The sequence below is a fragment of the Emys orbicularis genome, chromosome 2 (genome assembly GCF_028017835.1).
Source record: "Emys orbicularis isolate rEmyOrb1 chromosome 2, rEmyOrb1.hap1, whole genome shotgun sequence".
NCBI lineage: Eukaryota > Metazoa > Chordata > Testudines > Emydidae > Emys > Emys orbicularis.
In genome coordinates, this window is record NC_088684.1 from 117,975,061 (window position 1) to 117,995,850 (window position 20,790).

General features: G+C 42.6%; 1 protein-coding gene across 3 annotated transcripts in view; it reads right to left on the minus strand.

The window, feature by feature from the left end:
• Positions 1 to 9,431: 9,431 nt before the first annotated feature.
• The window catches only part of DSP (desmoplakin), a 46,913-nt gene continuing 35,554 nt past the window's right edge, over positions 9,432 to 20,790 (minus strand). The window contains exons 21-24 of one of the 3 annotated variants that reach the window (XM_065398965.1): positions 19,658 to 19,765; positions 18,387 to 18,485; positions 16,321 to 16,818; positions 9,432 to 12,608 (exon numbers count right to left, since the gene is read on the minus strand). In XM_065398965.1, the coding sequence (XP_065255037.1) occupies positions 9,432 to 12,608; positions 16,321 to 16,818; positions 18,387 to 18,485; positions 19,658 to 19,765 (3,882 nt within the window). Of the gene's footprint in view, positions 12,609 to 14,523; positions 16,819 to 18,386; positions 18,486 to 19,657; positions 19,766 to 20,790 lie in introns of all 3 variants that reach the window. The other 2 variants (XM_065398964.1, XM_065398963.1) reach the window with 2 other exon arrangements.

A 20,790-nucleotide genomic window follows, 5' to 3' on the forward strand; every position in this document is an offset into this window, starting at 1 on the left:
CTCTGCAGCCAAATCCAGTGCACACGCCGGTTTCTTTATGTGCTTTGTGCCATGTAGGAGACAGAGGCCAGAAAGGTGAGAGAGGAGATTCGGGCATGGGACTCCCTGGCCCAGATGGACCTCAAGGCTTTAGAGGTAAAGAGAATTTCAAGGGATGTTTTATCTGAGGTTTTAACTTCCTTGCTCTATATTTTTCAGTTTTTCGCCATAAAACTGTCTATAGACTCAGCTATGAAACATATACGTGCAACTTATTTAATAAAGTTATTTTTTGTACAATGATTGCCACTGAAATATTTACAGCTCTCCGTGAAAATACTTAACTTTGTTCATGAGCTTCACAGTTTTCCTACATAATCTCTATTTTAAGTATGGGGGAGGCCATGCTGCTAATTTGATCACTGTGCAAACCTGTAAAGATTTTAATGGCACCTGATGTGTACACTGACAGTGGTGTGTGTCAGCAGGATGTTTGTAAAAGAAATGTTGAGAGAGAGAGAGTGACTGGTTGGGAATTCAAAGAAAGGGTCGCAGAGAGGACCCCCCACTATTTTCTCCTGACCTTGCTGGAAGAAATCAGATTTCTTACCCCTGAAATGGTGTGCTAATAATACTGGAATAGCTAATGCTAGATCTGGCTGGAGGATGACACTTCCATTTCACAACAACTTCCCAGGTTTCAGAATTTGTTTTCATTCTTCACTGGAACAAACCCAAAACTTTTTGAATGTTTTTGTGAAACAGAATTGTGAAAACATTCATTTTTTGGATTGAAAACATAGGTTTTCAATTTGGGTCTGTCTCTCTCTCTCTCTCTGGTCAGATGTGACCAAAGAACCATGGACCTCAGAAACCTTCTAATCAAAATTGATATGGTTCTATAAAACAATCCCGCTTCAGTAAAACAGCATATGTCAACAAAAATATATTTAATTTAAAATGTTCCAATCAGCTCTAATTAGCATCTAGTGTCAGGATGACCCTGGCACAATTTTGAGTGTATTAAAATGCACTTGCCCTTATCAAGTGTCTAGATTACACTGAGAAAGACTGAGGTCCTTTGTACAGGTTTAGCAAGGTCCCGTGAAGGGGATTTATTTCATGTGGATTCATTCTGTACAATGGGAAGGGAAGAACACACACAGGGGAATTTAACAGAGATGGTATGTGCCCCTAGACTGATTCACTAGATAGCCCCCTATTGACCTTTTTCACCCTCACAATTTGCTGATGATCTTGAATTTCTTCAAACCATGAGCCTGATTCTGACCTCTCTTAGATGAGTTTTGCATCAGTGTAATTCCAACAGCAATAATGGAGCTATGAGTGATTTACACCAGTATGAATACAAGGAAAATCAGGCCCCATTTTGGGGCAAGAGGACTCAGCTCAATCGAGTCTCCCCTTTTCTTTATATAATTTCCTTGTTTCGTTCTTCTTCTAGGATTCCCTGGACATCCTGCTGTTGCCAAAGATGGCCAGCCAGGCACAGCAGGTCCCCCTGGATACAGCGGTCCTCCAGGTCAGCCAGGATTTCCTGGCCCTTCGGGTGTCCCTGGACTATGTGAAGCAACAGACTGCAGGATCTATGCGCCTCACTTACTGTCAGAACAGGGATTAGTGAAGGGGCCATCTGTTTAATTATAAAATAATAACGATGCCAGGATAGATGTGGAAAAATATCCGGATGGCACCCATTTCCTGTTGGAATAACGCCACCACCTGATTCTTCATTGGTGACCTAGTAATTGTTCTACTTGGCTAATGGAACACTGATATTAGGCATTAAACCCCAAATGTTGTGATTTCTTTATTACATGCCCAGCTATATTTATGCAAACCTGTGCAACTGGTGTATTGTGGAAGTACCATTTCACCCTCAAATCATTGGTGCATAAACACTAAACAGCAGATAAGTAAACATTGCAGTAAGTCCAGCTAAGAATAAATTTTGCCCTCAGATCTTCAAATACTACCCCATTTTAATGGTTCTAGTTAAAGTTCTTGAGTGTTTGATTATCTATTGAGACACAAGGCTGCTTGACTTTTACTTAAAATGTATTCTGGGTCTCTTATAAGCCAAGTGAATGCAGATAAACAAGAAGAGACAAATTCTGCTCTCAGTTATAATAGTCTAAACTCAGAGCAACTTCAACCAAGTAAATCATTTCTCTGGATCTACCCTATACAGATGAGCTGAATTTATCTATCAGATTGAAAAAGTCTGTATGGCAGGATACGTTTTTAAAAAAAAATCTCTGTGTAGACAGCCACAGTCTGTTCATTCAGCCTATTTTATACTGAACTGTACACTCGCTATTTTATAGTATTCCTGCACCTCATTTTGTAATTCACAAAGCTGGCTGACTAATCAGACCTTGGCATGTCCATATGATCAAACAGAAGAAACCAGACAAAATCCGTGTTTGAACTTGGCTGTTGTTGTGGAAACAACATTGTGCTCTATGAGCCAAAAGCTGTAATCCTTTCTCAATCCATTGCCTTCAATAGGTGTCTTGCCTGATTACGGCTGGCAGGATCAGTGCCACTGTTTGTACCTCTAGAAGACTAGTTCAGTAAAGAAAGGTTTCATCAGTTATTCCCAATTCTCTTATTAGCAGAAGCCTGCTGTCTATGGCAGTGGTTCTCAACCAGGGATCTGGGGCTGCCTGGGGGGCCTTGAGCAGGTTTCAAGGGGTCCACCAAAATAAACCAGAGAGCAGGGCTAGTGTTAGACTTGCTGAGGCCCAAGGCAGAAAGCCTGAGCCCTGCTGCCGGGGCTGAAAGCCGAAGCCTGAGCAAACTATCGTTGTGGGTCCCTGGGCAATCACCCGCCTTGTGACCCCCTAATGCCAGCCCTGGCTTTTAATTTACTGGATATGCAGAAAAACAGGTGTTGTGGCACAGGTGGGCCAGGGAAGTTTTATAGCATGTTGGCAGGACCTCAGAAAGCAAAAGGTTGAGAATCCCTGCTCTATGGAATTGGCCCTGCTCATAACTAAAGACACAATTCTGCTTTCACTGAGGGCAATGGCAAAACTCCCATTGGTTTCAGTGGTGCAGAATTGAACCTTAAGGGCCAGATCCAAAGCCCATTAAAGTCTATGGAAAGTCTCCCACTTGATTTCAATTATCTTTGGATCAGGCCCTATGTGTATGCAACAGCTGACCCACCACTCTTCACCGTTTTGTGGGTTTGGCTTTTCACTGGGAAAGGCTGTGGCACCTCATTCAAAGCTTTCTATATTTTTCTTTATCAACTACTGCTGTTAATGGTTCAGAAGCTGCTTGTGGGGTTCCCAGCCTGTGTTCTGTCCCATGCTATGTACTGTCAACTGTCTTGGGTTCGTCTGTAAGGTGCCTAGCACACGTCCAGTGCTCTAGGAACTCACATCAATAGCGATACTTGTCAGGACTGACGGGGAGAGGAGGGTGTTAACTGTGGGGCAGGGTTTCATGTTTGACGTTTTACATTTTCTGCACAATTGTCGGTTATTTGCAATTCACTAATACTTCCCTGGATCTTGTAGCCTCCTGGCAGCTTGACTAAAATGACAGGCTGAAATTCTATATTTTTACTCTGTCACGTAGAGCTACTGCTTCGAGCATTTTGGTTTCTGCATGTTTTGCTGCCACCAGTTACAACACTGATCTTTGTCTGACAACAAAAATTAAGGGCTAGAATGTGATTAAGGCTACAAGACATCAGAGGGGACTAAGAACCGCACCACATAGCTAGACTTGTGCGACCTGGATACTGGGTTTGGATGTGCAGGAGTAAGTGGGACTATTACCTATTTACTCTCTCCCCAGAGCAGGGGGTGGGAAGGAGCAGAGAATGGCCCCATCCTACCTTACTCACTGGCCAAAGTAGCTGAGCCACCTATCTGGTATAGGCCACCCCTATCTCCCGCCCACCTTAAGGAGCAAGCAGGGGAGGAGTTATAACTGACAGGTGCCACAGTGTCTCCTAGAGATACTCCTGGGTTGGTGTAGACCTTGTCAGAGATGTGCCTAAAGACTCAATCTAGCTCTGGAGGTTTACTCTGGATGCCCAATGGTAACAGTGTCTGTGGACCAAGAGTCAGTTTGAAGGGTTCTTTTCTATAAATAAATTTCCCTTCACATTCTTCTTTCCAGAAGGGAATCAAATAATACATATGCAGATTTGTTTTTCAAATTACAAATCTTTTCTTGTTTAAAAAATAATGGATTTATCCCTCTCCCCTCCCTCCACTAAATCCAACCAAGACAACTTTTTCCTGGTTTTCTCTCTCGCGCGGGGAGTGGTGGTGAATAAGTGGTGATTAAAATAAAAGCACACAAAAAATAATGCATTGAGGGCTTAGCCTATGCATCCACACTAAAATGTTGCTTCATAGGTATGAAGTGTTTTTAAATATTCAATGTTTTAGTTGGGGGTTTGGTTGCACTGAGGTATGGGGTACAGGGAGTGTGTATATACAGAACCAGGCCAAATCTGCTCTTGTGCCTTGATTCTACCATTCCTTGAGAGTGCAGAAAGTGGTGCAAGGATGCTGCGATCCCAGGCAACTGTGAGAAGAGATTACTGCGGAAATTTTCAAAAGGTGGCCTCTTTCTAGGTAGTGATAAGGGTCCCCGCTACCATGGTAGCTGATGCAAATGGCCTGTTGCATGCTCCAGCTGGAACTTAGAGCATGTGTGTGTGCTCAAGAGATTTTCAGAACAGTTTCTTAATTGCATCCAATGTGCCCTGGGCCTGAGCTCTCCCCCTCCCTTCTCTGTCTTTCCACCCTAGTCTGTTCCCCTCCTCTCCATGCCCATGACATTGAGCATGACAGAGGGATCCATCTCTTGCCCCTGCTTTTGAGGGTCACGCCTGTTTTGAGTTCAGCAAGGTAGCTCCTCAGGAGCACTGCCACCAGCAAGATGTGTTACTCAGTTCATTCCCCCAGCTGCCCTACCATTGGATTTTAATACCCAATAGCCTCCACAGAGCAGAATTGTTTTGACAAAAGCAAAACAAAATCTCCGCCTGTATATAGAAAATTCACATGGACTCCAACGTTTCAAAACCAGAGCCATCTCTCACACAGCACAGCCCAGTACAACTTTAGCTGCCAGGCAATATCAAAGGAATACTCACAGCTTGGCTGGAGTCTTTAGCTATCCAGGTAAAATGTGCAGAATGCCATTCTAGTGCCTAGTGTGCAGGATTGCCCATCAAAGCCAAGTTCCATTTGACAGAATTATTATTAAAATCTACTGATCCGCAGGGAGTATAATAGGGGCTTTAACCAGCCTCAGGGAAAAAGGAGCTTTAAGCAGCCCCACGGACACTTGCCTGACAAAGAGAACCCACAATGCCTAGAACTGCTCCTGCAAAGTGTACTTACAGTACAGGGGCAATTCTGCCTCAGCAAGTGCACATACAGCTCCCCTTGGGTCCAACAGGAATTGATCACACGCACCCAATGGCAGAATTTCACTCTGCTTACTGAATTCAGGAACTCCTCTCCCGTATCCAAAAAGGTTGAAATCCACTTAAAACTGGAGAAATGGCTCAGAATCCCATGTCTCAGTAAATGTTACAAAGCTGCAGCTCTCTAGTGGATGGCAAATGTCAGTAGAAGCTATTTCAACTTTGGATCATCCTTTCAACCTAGAGCACAGCTGATGAGCTTCATTTATAGACTCCAAATTACAAAGCTCTGGTCTCTCCCAGGGGATCCTTCTGTGCAGGATTCACCTTCTCAGCTACTTGAACATTTCACCACCGATGCCTGGGGTCAGGATGGAACCACTACTTTTATCTTCCTAGTTCTCGAGTTGAACAGGGCATAATAATTTGGATTGTGTGTGCCTGGCAATTTTGTATGTGGATTTTTATCTCCAGATAACATATGAACTCTTGAAAAGGTTACAGGCTAAACTCCAACTAGGGCCAAAGATTCAGATTCTAGGACTGGAAGGGACCTCGAGAGGTCATCGAGTCCAGTCCCCTGCCCGCAAGGCAGGACCAAATACTGTCTAGACCATCCCTGATAGACATTTATCTAACCTACTCTTAAATATCTCCAGAGATGGAGATTCCACAACCTCCCTAGGCAATTTATTCCAGTGTTTAACCACCCTGACAGTTAGGAACTTTTTCCTAATGTCCAACCTAGACCTCCCTTGCTGCAGTTTAAGCCCATTGCTTCTTGTTCTATCCTTAGAGGCTAAGGTGAACAAGTTTTCTCCCTCCTCCTTATGACACCCTTTTAGATACCTGAAAACTGCTATCATGTCCCCTCTCAGTCTTCTCTTTTCCAAACTAAACAAACCCAATTCTTTCAGCCTTCCTTCATAGGTCATGTTCTCAAGACCTTTAATCATTCTTGTTGCTCTTCTCTGGACCCTTTCCAATTTCTCCACATCTTTCTTGAAATGCGGTGCCCAGAACTGGACACAATACTCCAGTATTACTCAGATGTGAAAGTCCATTTGTGACGCATGGCTAGAAAGGGTTAAACACTCTGCAAAATAAATAACCCTCAAAGGACATGTGGGGAGAGAATGTTTGTATTTTTGTGTATTTACATATGTATGAGTAGGGTCAACAATGTAATCAACAGTCCCTGTCTACGCTGTATTCTGATAATTCAGAGGTAAAAAAAAATCCCATCCTTTAAATGAATTGTAAACACGGAATATCTCGGTATTCATCTCTCTTTGAAATTTACTGTGAATGGTGGAGGAAAAAGCAAATAGCTTTATGTTAATTTGTATAGCTAAGTACTGGTGATGGACCTCCTTCAAAGTCATCCTAATTACTTTTTGCTCCCCGAGGGAATCCCAACTTGTCAAAAAGGACATGAAATTGTATAAAAGATCCTCGGGTTCTGATTCTGTCATCTCAGATCTGCTTAAGCTTCATCAGGGGAAGTTTAAGTTGCAAGACTGAGGTCCCAGTTATGCTGGTAAGCCCTGAATGTGATATTGGACATTGGACTATAAACTATTTCTGAAAGAACTCTTTGCAACCACAAAGCTCACCATCTCTGCTATGAATCTGCACCTAAAAGAATTGAACTCATGTCTGTATGTATATTGATCTTTTAATCATACTCTCTCTCTCGTTTTTTAATAAATTTTAGTTTAGTTAATAAGAATTGGCTGTAGCGTGTATTTGGGTAAGATTTGAAACATTCATTAACCTGGGAGGTAATGTGTCCGATTCTTTGGGATTGGTAGAATCTTTTCTTTTATATGATGAAATAAGATTTACAGACATTTTCATCATATTTTACATGGGTACGTGGATGGAGGCCTGAGGCTGGATCACTTTAAGGGAAATGTATTGTTTGGACTTCTGAGTAACCAGTAAGGTAATAAAGAAGATGTTCTATGCTGCCTTGGTAAATCTAAGTATTGGAATATCCACCAGCTTTTTGGGGTTTGGCTGCCCCATTCTTTGCAGTTCACCCTAATTGAGTGACCATAGCTGGCTCCCCACTAGGACTCTGGTCACACCATTGTTTTTCTTCTTCCTTAGCCACCACCCCAGTCTCCCCCCAGAGGATGTTGGGTAAACTAACGAACGCTTAGCAGCTATGCCCATTAGATTTCAGTTTTTGTTCTCATGTTATATTTTGTATATAACCATAGTAACAATCACTAAGACAAATGGAGGCCCAGAATGATGTACGGCTGTAGTGGGTATGTGCTGAATACACCACAGGGCAGCATTTTGAACTACCTGAAGGAACCATTTATTTTGGTGACTGGCAAGATTTTTGAATCTTCATCAGGGCTTCTGTTAACGTGCCACTGTGGGAGTTGTACTGTACTTGTTTGATTAGTGATCATACTGTTAAGAATGACATGTCTACCCAGGCAAATCTGGGTTAGACTGTGACTGGGAGGAGCAATGGAACATCCAATATGTACGCAGACATTACATTTTTCTTGCTGCACTCAAAAACATGAGCCTTTCGGACTGATCCTCTCTTCTGAGGAGCACTCAGTGCAGCTGAGGAGAGGGGGCTTTAAGCCATGTTTGCGCTCCTTGATCCTGGGCCCACTTTGCACTGGTCCAGTCCCCTCACTGTAAGTCAGAGCAGCCTAAAGGAGACTATAACTTGTGTTGGCTGCCAACAGCCCTAGTGGAACTGTTACAGCAGCCAGGGGGCATCAGGGAACAAAAATGTCCTTGCCAAATGCTATTTCACAGATTAGGCCCTCTGCACCAGCCACAGGTAAGTAGGCATTATAGGAGCTACTAAAGTGGCTGTACATAATCAAAAGATCCCCTCGTGCTGCGTCATCATCCTGTGTTTGGCTAAACCAGTCTTTGTGCTGGCTGAAGGCTACTCTCATGCAGGGGAGAATCTGATCCAGAGTGTTCTGCTTGTTGTTGCAAACGTGCTGGATCACTAGTGGGAGAAAAAACTGTCCTTAACTGCAATCAGATGTGAAAAGTGGCCTTCTGCTTATGGGGCCATAGTTCACATTGTCTCTATTTTTTGGAAAATGCAGGATTAGTTTTCTATGCTCATGAAGATAATGGGACTGACATTAGAAACAAGTTCCTGAGACTCAGAGTTAACATCATGAGTTTGTACAGTAATTATGGCACTGCAAACATTTGTTCACTTTTGGCAAAGAAAGGTTATTTCTATTTCCCTTCCTTCCAAGGGTGTGTTCATGTCTAAATTTTAAAATAAATCACAAATACTTTAAAAGTTTAAAAGTTTATTGCGAGAATGCAGCAGTCAGCCTTTTTTTGGTGTTACATGGAAAATGAACAAGCAAAATGAGTAGAAAATATAGAGCATGGTGAAAGAAAAGTACATGTTAATAATATCCCCCCATAATGAAGTTATAATTGAACAGAAAACCAATTACATTATCTGTGGAAGAGGATACAGCTTCTCATGTTACAGTACAGTATCCGGATTGATAAGGAAATGCATTTTCCATCCACAATGTAACTACTTTTCTTTTAAAAAAAAAGTAAAATAAAATAAAATAAAATAAAATGGCTAGGCTGGGAAAAAAGTAAAGTAAACTGTTACAATATTTTCAAATCTTGGTTATCAGCTTACAATTGTGAGGGTATGGAAATGGGAGAAACAAACAATAGCCCATGCAAAATATACAGGAAGAGATTAATCAAAAATCCAAACATTAAAAAATTATGAAACTGTTGCATTTTGCTGTCCTGCAATCTTCTCTTCAAAAGTCTACACCCAAAACATTTTACAGCTTTTTAAGAAGAGTAGAGAAGTTAATCACACCCAGAAAGGACTTTATGATTTATTTTGGGCATGAGTTTATTTTCCAGCAAGGTCACTGCACCCAAGCAAATAATAGTATGACCACAAACCAGTTTGTTTTGTTTAAGTGAAAGTAATACAGATTCATCTAAATGAAATTAAAATTCAGAAACACTTGTTAACTGACTACTAACGCCCGATAGAGCTGCTGCTGAAGGCTGAATAGGAATAAGAATATGAAGCATTTGCTGATGCATCTAAACTTCCTCTCCTGGATCCACTTCGTGAGCCTGAGCGGGAGCCTGAGCGGGAGCCAGGGGCAGAGGAGACATTATAGGGACTAGAGATGCCTTTGGACGAAACAGAAGCAGCTTCCAACAGTCTCAGCCCAGTGACGTCCTCCACCATTGATCGACTCATTGCATCTTTGTAGGATATTTTCAGCTTGGTCTTGGGGCAGGTCAGAATTTTGGTATAGCTGTTAGTGTCTTGCAATCTCTGAGCATTCCGCCCATCAATCAATCCTTTCCTAATGGCTTCCTCCATACTAATTCTTCCACGCACTTCTGGATCGACGAGGCCTCCAGTGAGGTACTGGAATTCAAGAAAGCGCTGACCAGCCTCATACGGCAGCCACTTTTCCTTCACTGCCTCTGCTGCTGACATTCTAGTGCCACCCTTTAAGCCTTCAAACCCTAAGAAGGCCTTCTGAGCTGGCTTGAGCCGTGTGGCCATATCGTGATCAATGATGCCTTGAGCAACTGCATCCTGAAGTGAAAGCCTTTGGCCCGTGGTAGGACACATTATGCCTCCTGTGCAGGCCTGGGCTTCGAGCAACCGCTGTCCTGTAATGCTGTCGACAATGCCCCGTTGTATAGCTTCTGAAATGGAGATTCTCTCCAAGTTTTCAGTATCAAATATGGCTGCAATGGGGCTGCATTCCTCCAGGGGTGCTGAAAAAGAACCACTCTTTCTCACTGAAGAACTCCTGACACTCAGCACTGTGGGAGATTTAGTTACTGACTCATGCTTAAATACTTCATCACCGCCATTCTTGCAGGAAATCATGTCTGCAAACTGTGTAAGGCTCAAGCTTCCAGAACGGTACTGGTCAAAAAATTTCCTTTCAACAAGACCCTTATCAATAGCATTCTGAATGTCATACTGATTGCCTGTTTTCCTGTCCACAAGGACCACTCTTGTGCTTCCATCTGACCCTGTAATAGTTATTTCTTCCCACTCACACTCCTGTTCAGAAAGTTCCATGTAAGTGTCATAATCTATGAGGCCTTTATTGTACGCCTCCTGCACTGACATTTCCCGGTTTGTTTCTGGATCTACGATGACAACCCTGCGTTTCCTAAGGGTGTTCTTCTGTGAAGTTTGCACCACCTTTTTCTTGTCTCTCAGGGGGAGAAGACAGAGCCCTGTTGCTTCATCCTTTATGCACCTTTCTTTCAGCTGCAGGTAGGTCAGATTTTCTTCGGTGTTAGGATCAAAAAAACCCTTCGTATCATCACTTGGGTCTGAGAGAATTAAACTGAGCTCTTCATTGAAGTAACCACGTGTGTATGCCATGTGAACCGGCAAACGGTGGCTTTCTTTGGGGTCAATGATTCCCCCAGTGGCAATCTGAGCCTCTAGCAAACGAATGCCATGGCCTTTCTCGATGAGCTCCTTATTCATTGCCTGGAACAAGGAGATGATATTTCCTGTTTCCGGGTCTTTGTACCCTGTGACTGCTCTTTCAGCAGAGAGGAGTTTGTCTTTAAATTCAATTCCAATAAGGCCTCTTTTGTAAGCTTCCTCAACTGGTAACCTCACATTGCTGACAGGATCCACCATGAAACCAGTGGCTGCTTGGGCTTCTAGAAGTTCAAGGGCTGTACCCGGTCTAACCAGGCCTATTTTCATGGCCTGATAAATGCCAAGCTTCTCTTTAGTGGCCTCATTGTAGATCCCTGCTATGCAACTAGAGCCCTGGAGGAAATCCTTAATACTGTCACTGACTTCTTCCACACTAATTGTGCCTGCTTCGAGACCACATGCTGTTGATTCCTGAATAATTCCAGAGCTGACCAGTTCACTTATGGGGACAGGCTGCCTAATCCCTTGAAATGACATACTTCTCTTCTGCACGGGAAGGAGAAGTAGGCCAGTGTGAGGTTCAATCCTGCATTTTTCCCTCAGCTGGATGTAACTGACCGCCTTCTTGGTTGCAGGGTCAATAAAATTCTTTGAAGCACCTTGAGGGTTATTCAGGACTCTGTACAGGTCTTTGTCAATCAACCCACGAGACAAAGCAACATCTTTTGGCAAGAAAACACTGTTGACAGGGTCAACAATGCCTCCTGCAGCCATCTGGGCTTCAAGCAGGCGAATCCCAGTTTCCCTGTCAATCAGATTTTTCTTGATGGCATCAGACACTGGCACTGTTTTTCCTGAGAATGGATCTTTAAATCCCATAATAGCCTTCTCTGCTGTATAGATTTGTTCTCGGTCATCAAAGTCAATCAGGTCTCTGGCAATCGCACTGTCCACAGTCAACAACTCATTTCTGTGCAGGTCAATCACACCTCCTGTAGCTGCCTGGGCTTCTAAAAGCAGGACTGTGTTTTCTGGGGTAAGAAGCTGCTTCCGTTTGGCCTCCAACAAAGTGTACTTCTCCTTCGGAGTAAGAGATGCTCCTGCAATAGCCCCTGCCCCTCTAAGATAAGGTTCGATGTCAGCAGCAACTTCTTCCACTGACCTTTGTCCCCTAAGGAGCTTATCCAGGGTGCTTTTGTCTATCAACTGACATTCATAGAGCTGAATTGCTGTAATTTTCTTACGCAGCCCATTAAACAGCAATTTGGAAGGATCAATGGCAAAGTCCTCTTCCGTCTGAGTACATCTGTGGGATCCACATGGGCGATACTTCAGTTTCTCAATCTCCCTTTGCATTCTGAGGCGCTCGGCATCCATCTCCGATTGGCTTTTGCAGCTGATCTCTTCCAATCTGCACTTGTATCGGTCTTCAATCCTCTTAATCTCCATTTGTAACCTTTCAATCTCAATCCTCAGGGCATTCTTCTCCCTCTCACTCTTTTCTCTCTCAGATTCAAACTTTCTAATGGTCTCTTCATTTCGGGAATACTGGCTCTTCCACTGATTTAAGTCATTCAGGATTTGTTGTTTCTCACTTTCCAGCCGTTGTTTCAAACGAGACTCTGATTCCAGTGTAACCTTTGCACGGTTCAGCTCTTCTTCTAATCTCTGCAGCCTTGCCCTGTCTTGTTCCAAGGTACTTATTTTTATCAGCAGGGTCTCTCTTTCTTGCATAATGTGAGTATACTGACTTTGGGATTCTTGAATCCTGTTGGATGCCTAAAATTTAAAAAGCGAAAAATTGAGAGAGAGAAATGTTAATTATAATTCCCACTTATGATGTTCTTTATCTTTTTCCCATAATTTAACATATCACGTATTGGCACTGGAAAACCTTCTGAATATCCCTATGCTGTATCCAAGATTATGACTATGTTTTAATATACACTGACACCTTCTCTGAAAACATTTCTGTTAGCACCTAGCACATAGTGCCCCAGACCCACTTTTCGCTTATAGACTGTACTGCATCCCATCCTAACTGTCTTGTTTTTAATTCTGTCTGTGGGTTAGGGAAGCCTTGGTTTTATGGTGATCAGTTACCTTCTGACTATATTTTTACTATTACTCATACTATATATGTACAGTGTACACAGACACATAAAGGGCCTGATCCTCAGCTGGTGAAAATGGACATAGCTCCATTTACTTAGGCCTCCTCTTCTTGTCAATATTTCTTATTTTCAGTTCCAAATATTTTTACTTGAATTTCTTTAAATTTTAATTAATTTAATGTCACTTAACGTATGTGTACGCATGTGCACAGAGATATATAGAATGCATACTCTATATGCATCAACTGTATTAAATTAAATAAACTATGTATGTAACATATATGTGTGTGTGTGTGTGTGTGTGTGTGTGTGTGTTCTGAGTAGAGACATAGATAGACAGACCGACCGACTGACCGAAAAGAGAGAAACAATATTAGGAGTTTAAAAAGAGAAAAACAAAGGGAAAGAACGATGCTGAGAACAGAATCGGAAGACAAATACCGAGGATGATATAATAAAAGATTACAGAGAGTAAGTATAGGGAAAATCATGGATGTAATAGAAAAATATTTTGAAATAAGCACAGAAGACGTGAAACTAAACTGCAAAGTGGCAGAGTTATGAATGATGTTTTTGACAGATAGTATATCATAACCATGTATTTCATAGTTACATAGACATGCATAAATATATCATGTAATACAGCGGTGTATACGTAATATATTTATTTACACATATATTCAACCATATATATAAAAACACACACACACACACAGATTTTAAAGAAGAATTACTTTCTGGAAAACAAAGCAATACAGATGTGGATTTGTTCTATTACTGTATATATAATATATGTAGATTCAAACCTGCTCAGTAGATAGGGTTTCATAAATGCTCACTTGTACATGTAATAAATGGAAACTGCTCTTTGGCAAGTGACCAAGCAAAAGAATGAAGGATAAAATTCCATATTTTAAAATGGTCTCTGTAATCACATATCATGGATATTTTGGGGAATATGGGCTCGTAGTAAAAGTTTCAGAGGAGCCCAAGTGGCTTAGTACCAAGTCCCACTGAAAGGCAATGACACTTAAGCTTCTAAGTCACATAAGCACTTTTGAACATTTTACTCTTAATCCTTAGCTGCAGCCAAAGATATGCTCAGCCCACTTGAGGAGGGGGGGCAAAGCCTCTTACGCCACTTTTGCGGCTCCTCAGTTCTGGGGCTAGCAGCTGGTTCAGCATCTGGTACAATTTACAATAGTCTCCGGACTGTTTTCCCTTGTGCTGGATGAAACAGTCCCCAAGTGTCGGCACAGCTGAAACACAGTGGCAATCCAGATACTCCCTCTTCCCCTGTGGCTGTAAAGTGGGGATTAGCACAGAGCTAGGGTTTCCTTCACACTGGGGGAAGCCTCAGCTGGATGGGTAGCTTTATGGCCCATTGACACTGCTTCAGGGGTGCGGAGGAGCTAGAAAAGGGACCTGGATCTGACTATTTTAAAAATCCAATTTAAAAGGGAAATGAATCTCAATTATAATTAAACAGCAAAGAGTAAATTAAATGGATTCAAAAAGCCATTGGAGTCAATTATCACATCGGAGAAACAGTAAAGTCGTGATCAAATATTTGTGAATACCTCTAGAGCCTGCTTTTGGAATTTTTCAATTTCCTGTCTCAAATTTTCCCTTTCTCTGTGTAAATCATTAATCAGCCCCTGAAGTTCCAGGGTTTGCTTGCTGCTTGTTTTGAGTTGATTCTTTAGTTCAGCAATAGTAGCATTTTTTTCACCATCAGCTTCACTTTTGCCCCTTCTTAGATCATCATATTCCAATCTTAAATTGCGCAACTCTTCCTCTAACATCAAGTGTTCCTTGGTAAGGTTCTCAGTAAGAGACTGAAGTCTTTCGATTTCTATTTTGCACTCATTCAGGCTCCTGCTTTTGTCCTCAATAGCTTTCTGCAAGTGCTCATTTCGGAGGTGAGCCTGTTTTAAGTGTTCCTGCTCTTGAACCAACTGGTGGCTTAAAGTTTCAATCTCGGATGTGTATTTTCTTATCTCCTCCATGAATCTCTGCTTTTCTCTTACTTGACCATCTAGTAACTCTCTCTGGTGCTTAAGGTCATCTTCACTCCTTTTCTTTACAATGGACACCTCCTCTATCTGCTGAGTGAGATTGGTGATTTTAACTGACTGCTCTCTGAAAGATCTCCTCATACTTTCTAATTCCTCTTCTACTTTCTTCCTCTTGGAAGACTCCTCCATTGCGTTTTTATTCAACCTACAAAGTTCCTCTTCCAGTTTATGTTTCTGGAGCTGCAAGTCTTTCATAGTGCTTTGCAACTTTGCACTTTCTTGATCCTTCCCTTTCTTCTCTTGTGAAATTCTTTCATATTCAATTTTCAGTCGTGTCAGTTCCTGTTCCTGGATCCTCAGTTTGTTGATCGTCTCTGTCGCACTGACGTTAGTTTTCTGCAGATCAAACTGAACTCTTTGTAATTGTTTATTTTCCTCCTCTAAGTCTTTCCTTTTACTTGTTTCCACTTCAAACGACTCTCTCAGTCTTTCAATCTCTTTGTTTCTCTCCTGAATTGTCTTTGCCGCATCATCAAGTGACTGCTTGTATCGCATGCTTTCTTCCGAGTGCATCTGAATGACCTGTTTTAGCTCAACCTCCAGTTGATGTTTCTTCTGTGAGATCTCTGAGCTAGTTGCTTTCTGCTGTTGAGCATTTTCCTCTATTTTTCTAAGGTTCTCTGTTGTCTGACTTATTGTGTTCTTCAGTCTCCTAATTTCCTCACACAAATTCCTATTTTCTCGCATGGCATTGTCAAGCTGTGTTCGGTAACTACTCGTGTCCTCTTCTTTTTGCACAGTAATCTGGTGAATCGTAGTCTTGGTGATATTAATTTCGGTCTCGTACTTGTTCTTTAAACTAATAATTTCCTCATCAAAATTGTTCCTTACCTTAGCCAGTTCATTTTCAAGTTGCCATTGGCTTTTAGCCTCTTCCTGAAGCTGAATCTTTAATCTTTCTAGCTCCTTTGTCTTTTCCTGGATAGTTAATGCAGCCTCCTCAAGTGCCTGCTTATACCTTGAGTTGTCTTCATTACGCAGCTGAATTATCTGCTTCAACTCCAGCTCCAGCTGTTGCTTCTGCTGTGACACTTCAGAACCACAGGCCTTCTGCTGAAGAGCATTTTCTTCTGCCCTCCTTCGTTGCTCTGTTGTTTGCAAAATGGCGTCATTGAGTCTCACAATCTCATCTTTAAGGTCTCTGTTCTCCCTTGCCAGTCTATCCAACTGGTTTCTGAGACTTTTTGTATCATCTTCTTTTTGGGAAGCTATCTGATGGATTGTGGTCGTCTTAATATTAATTTCAGTCTCATACTTGTTCCTTAAATTACTCATCTCCTCGTTAAACTGATTCCTTACCTTAGCCAGCTCATTTTCATATTCCCTCTTCCGTACGCCCTCATCCTGGAGAAGAACCCTTAACTTTTCTATCTCGTACTCTTTCTCCTTGATAAACTTCTCAGACTCTAACTTTTGCCAGCTCAGGCTATCTTTCTCATTTTGTCTTGTTTTCTGCAGTTGGTCATAGTCATTTTTCTGCTGCTCGTATCTATCCTCCATCTGCTTCCTTTTCCTTTTCTCATCTTCAATCTCATAAGTCAGCCTTGTTATCCTGTCATTGAGATCCTTTATCTGACCATAGCATTTGTCCAGGTTTTGCTTAGCAGAACCGCCATCCATCTCAGCTTGTCTCTTCAACTCCTCCAGACTCATGAGCTTTGCTTTGAGCTGGGAACAGTCCACCTGGAACTTCTGCAGATTCTGTTCCAGAAATTTATACTTGTTGCTATTATCGGAATTTGCATCTCTGGCAAGCCTGAGCTCTTCTTCTAACATTTCAATTTTAGTGCTTTTCATCTGTGGGATAAAAATTGAAAAAATGGGCTGTGATAACTATTTTGAACCCATCCCATGAATTACATCTTAAAAACCAACAACTGTAAGGAACATGCCCAACAATGCACAAAACTTTTATTTAATCACATCAGGACAGATTCAGATACCCATATTCACACCGAGTAGTACCTAGTACCTTACTCTGCAAAATCAATAGGATGATTTCCAGAGTAAGATTCTACCTGATGTGAGTATAGGTGGCACAATTTGGCTTTTTGTTTTGGCAAGATCAAAGCTCCCAGTGCCACATGCTGTTGGGAATGAATGAAATATCTTAGTTTCAAACACATTTAAATTCCCCTCTACCCAGAATTTACTAGCAACTGATATTGTTCATACCTAAGGCTACAATTCTTTCATGGAGGTCACAGAGGTCACGGAATCTGTCACTTCCAGCGACCTCCATGAATTCAGCCCAGGCAACCAGGAGCTGCAGGGTCCCCCTGCCACCTTGCATGGATACCCCAGAGCTGCCATGGGCGGCGGGGCTACCCCAGAGCTTCCTGCCGCCGGCATCAGTGGGGGGACCCTGGAGCTCCAAGCCCCCACAGGGGATGGGAGCCCCCAGAGCTCCGAGAAGGCTCCTGCACCTGTTTAGCCACTGGAGGTGGTGTGAAGACCCCACAACTGATTTTGTCATTGATATTTTTAGTAAAAGAGTCACTAACAGATCACAGGCTTCCATGAATTTTTCTTTATTGCCCATGACCTGTCCATGACTTTTACTAAAAATATCCATGACAAAATCTTTGCCAGATTCATACCGCCCCCTCTCCTGCAGGTGCACAGTGCCCCAAAAGAGGTAGGGTGGATGTAGGATCCCAGCTGTCTCCACTGGCCTGTAGAACAGGACTAGTATAGCAGAGTGAGTGGATTATATGCCGTTAAAGAAATGTAGAAGTGGGCACATTCCCCCTGTGCTCCAGGGAGCTCCTTCAGAGATGGTGTTCCCAAAAGGCACACATGTTCCCTTAAATAAGCTCACTTTAATGGGCTCACTATATTTGCAATCAATCACTTTCCTACATATACCTTACATTCCTCACACATGACCTCTGAATTGGGCCTGATTCTGGTCTCACCATGATGCATCACATCAACAGTAACGCCACTAAAAATCAGTGGAATCACAACACTGCAAAAGGACATAAGATCAGACTCAGGCCCACAGAATGGGGATGTGGTTTGCAGAAGTAGTCAGGGTTGACCTACTAGGCGAGTGCTGGGTACTTTTGCTATTCCCACCTCACATGTAAGTCTAATATACACCAGCTTCTATATCACCTCAAAATTGGCCCTGCAAGTCACTACCACCATCTTTAAAACGGGGAGAATGGAATTTATTTGCCTACTTCAGAAGTGTGCTGTGAGGATTCATTAGCTTGCTATTGATATAATCCAGGGTGTTTTTTCCTTTCCAATACTTTGTTTTGCATTTCACTAAGGGAAAAAGCTTTTGACCAGAGATACCTTGCTGTCAGATACTGTGGTGACAATGGAAAGTACCAGAAATAAAACAAGTAGGTTACCTTCAAATCCTCCATGCTCTTCAATATTTCACTTAAGAATTTGTAATAATCCCCTGATCTTGTAAGAAGCTCTATGTACCGAGACTGAATTTCTGCAGCCTGGAAAATAAAAACAGAACCATGGTCAGTCTATATTAGAAAGCTGTATGAGACCAGATAGGGGCTCAGGATTTTTTAAATGGTTTAAATATATTCCAAGAAACATTGATTTAGAGAGTGTGGAGCTAATTCTCTGCCTTCAAACTCCCGATAACCCTAGGAGACTTTGGGAAGTGAAAATGTCCCTTTCTGAGAAGGCTATGCCTCTTTTTTCCAATATCCATTTGCCCCACTGCAGATGTGGTGTGAAATCCTGGGTTCAGTTCCCCGCATCACCATATATTTCCTGTGTGACTGGGGCAAGTTCAGGTAAAAGTGTCAAAAGCACCTAAGTGACTAATGAACCTACGTTCCATTTTCAAAAGTGACTTAGGCACTTTTGAAAATTTTATCCTTAACTTTTCTGTGCCCCACCTGTAAAATGGAAATGATATCCCTGTCCTGCCCTAAGAGCTGATTAGGGAGATTTAATGAAACAACACTTCTATGTTTTAGCCACTGATTTCTGCTCTGCTCCTAGGATAAGAGAGGAAGGTTTCACACTTCTAATTTTATTTTGAAATGCAACGGATTCAAAAATGCTTTGTGACCACGTTATCTTTTCAGTGGTGACATGCTGAAGTTAAACATTACAAATAGAAGCCGCCACGATATTCTAACTTTTTTTGATATACGATGGAATGTAACATTTCTTACAGTGAAGCAGTAATGATGGCACAGAACTTTTCTCTCTCGTTTTCTGCATCTAAAGGGGGATTTGGACACAGTGAAACCGGTGCAGTTCCACTGCACAGGGGGCTCGCTACACAAGGATGTGAAAGGAGATCTGGTGATTCCAGAAGGAAGAATTAGGATGTTGGATCCATGACAATGTAGATCCATCAACTATGCACATCTGTGTGTGAGCAGCTCTATTGCTGCTCCACAGGAGGATCCATCCACTCAGCCCCCTGGAACTCTCCTGCACAAAGTCTGGCAAGTCAGGCATGGCACGATGGAAAGGATTTTCCCTTAAGAGTCCAGATTGGCTTAACAGAAATGCTCATAGACCCTAAACAGCAGTAGTGCTAGCGATTAGGATTCAGCAGCATATCTAGCAGGATAGCTTCAGCCGAAACATCGCATGTGAATAAATACAGTTTACAAGGAACTTGGGGAAAAAGGCAATGTACCTCTTGAAGAATCAACCCTGAAGGTGACTGAACTATAGTCTTCTTGATAGGTATGTTGAGCAACGTTTCCAATCCTGAACTGTAGGAAGCAGCCAGTAATTCATAATCCTGTAAGAATGGGAACAGAACACAATGCATTTTTAATGAATGCTGAGAAACCTCTCCTGGTCCAGATTTTTAGAACTGTACCCAAGTATTTATTGCTGTCAAAGGCTATATGCACTCCTCTGTTTATGTAGTATGGGGGAATCTGATCAGCCTGAATCCTGCAGAGGAGACTCAGATGAGCGTGTGTGCGCGCTGCGCAGAGGGGAAAGGTGTTTGGCTGTGTGTGTGTGTGTTTGGCATGGTTAGTTAGGTGGAGGGACTCCTGGGTGCAATTGTTCTGTCACCTTTTCCCCTAGAACAGCAGTTCTTAACCAGGGGTCCGAAGCCCCCGGTGAGCCGTGAGCAGATTTCAGGGGGTCCTCCAAGCAGGGCCAGCATTAGACTCACGGGGGTCCAGGGCAGAAAGCTGAAGCCCCGCCGCTCCAAGCTCCACCACCTGGGGCTGAAACTGAAGCCTGAGCAACTTAGCTTCATTGGGCCCTGTGTGGTGTGGGGCCCCAGGCATTGCCCTGCTTGCTACCCCCTAATGCCGGCCCTGGCTTTTATATGCAGAAAAATAGTTGTTGTAGCACAGCTGGGCCATGGAGTTTTTATAGCATGTTGGGGGGACCTCAGAAAGAAAAAGGTTGAGAACCCCTGCCCTAGAGCATTAACAGAATAACCTTCTCTGTGCCTTTTTTACATCACAGAAGGGGTGTGAACACGTGCCAGACACAACAGAGCTACTACTGCAGAGCACGAGATGGGGCTGGGAGAAACATGAAGACAAAGGCAAGCCACACAGAAGGATCACCAAAGATCACCATTATTGTCCCCTGTGGATCTTTCTTGACCTCTGTGGCTATTGTATACTCCTCCTCCCTGATCTGCATTGCCATTGGCCCTGCCTCCCAAAGCAACCCAGAAACCCCAGATTTCTCATCCACTCCCACCCTTTTAATGTGTGACATGGAAAATTTGGTCTGGATATATAGTGCCTTTGATCCTCCTTCAGAAATCCAGCAGAAGTCAGTGGGAGCTGCATG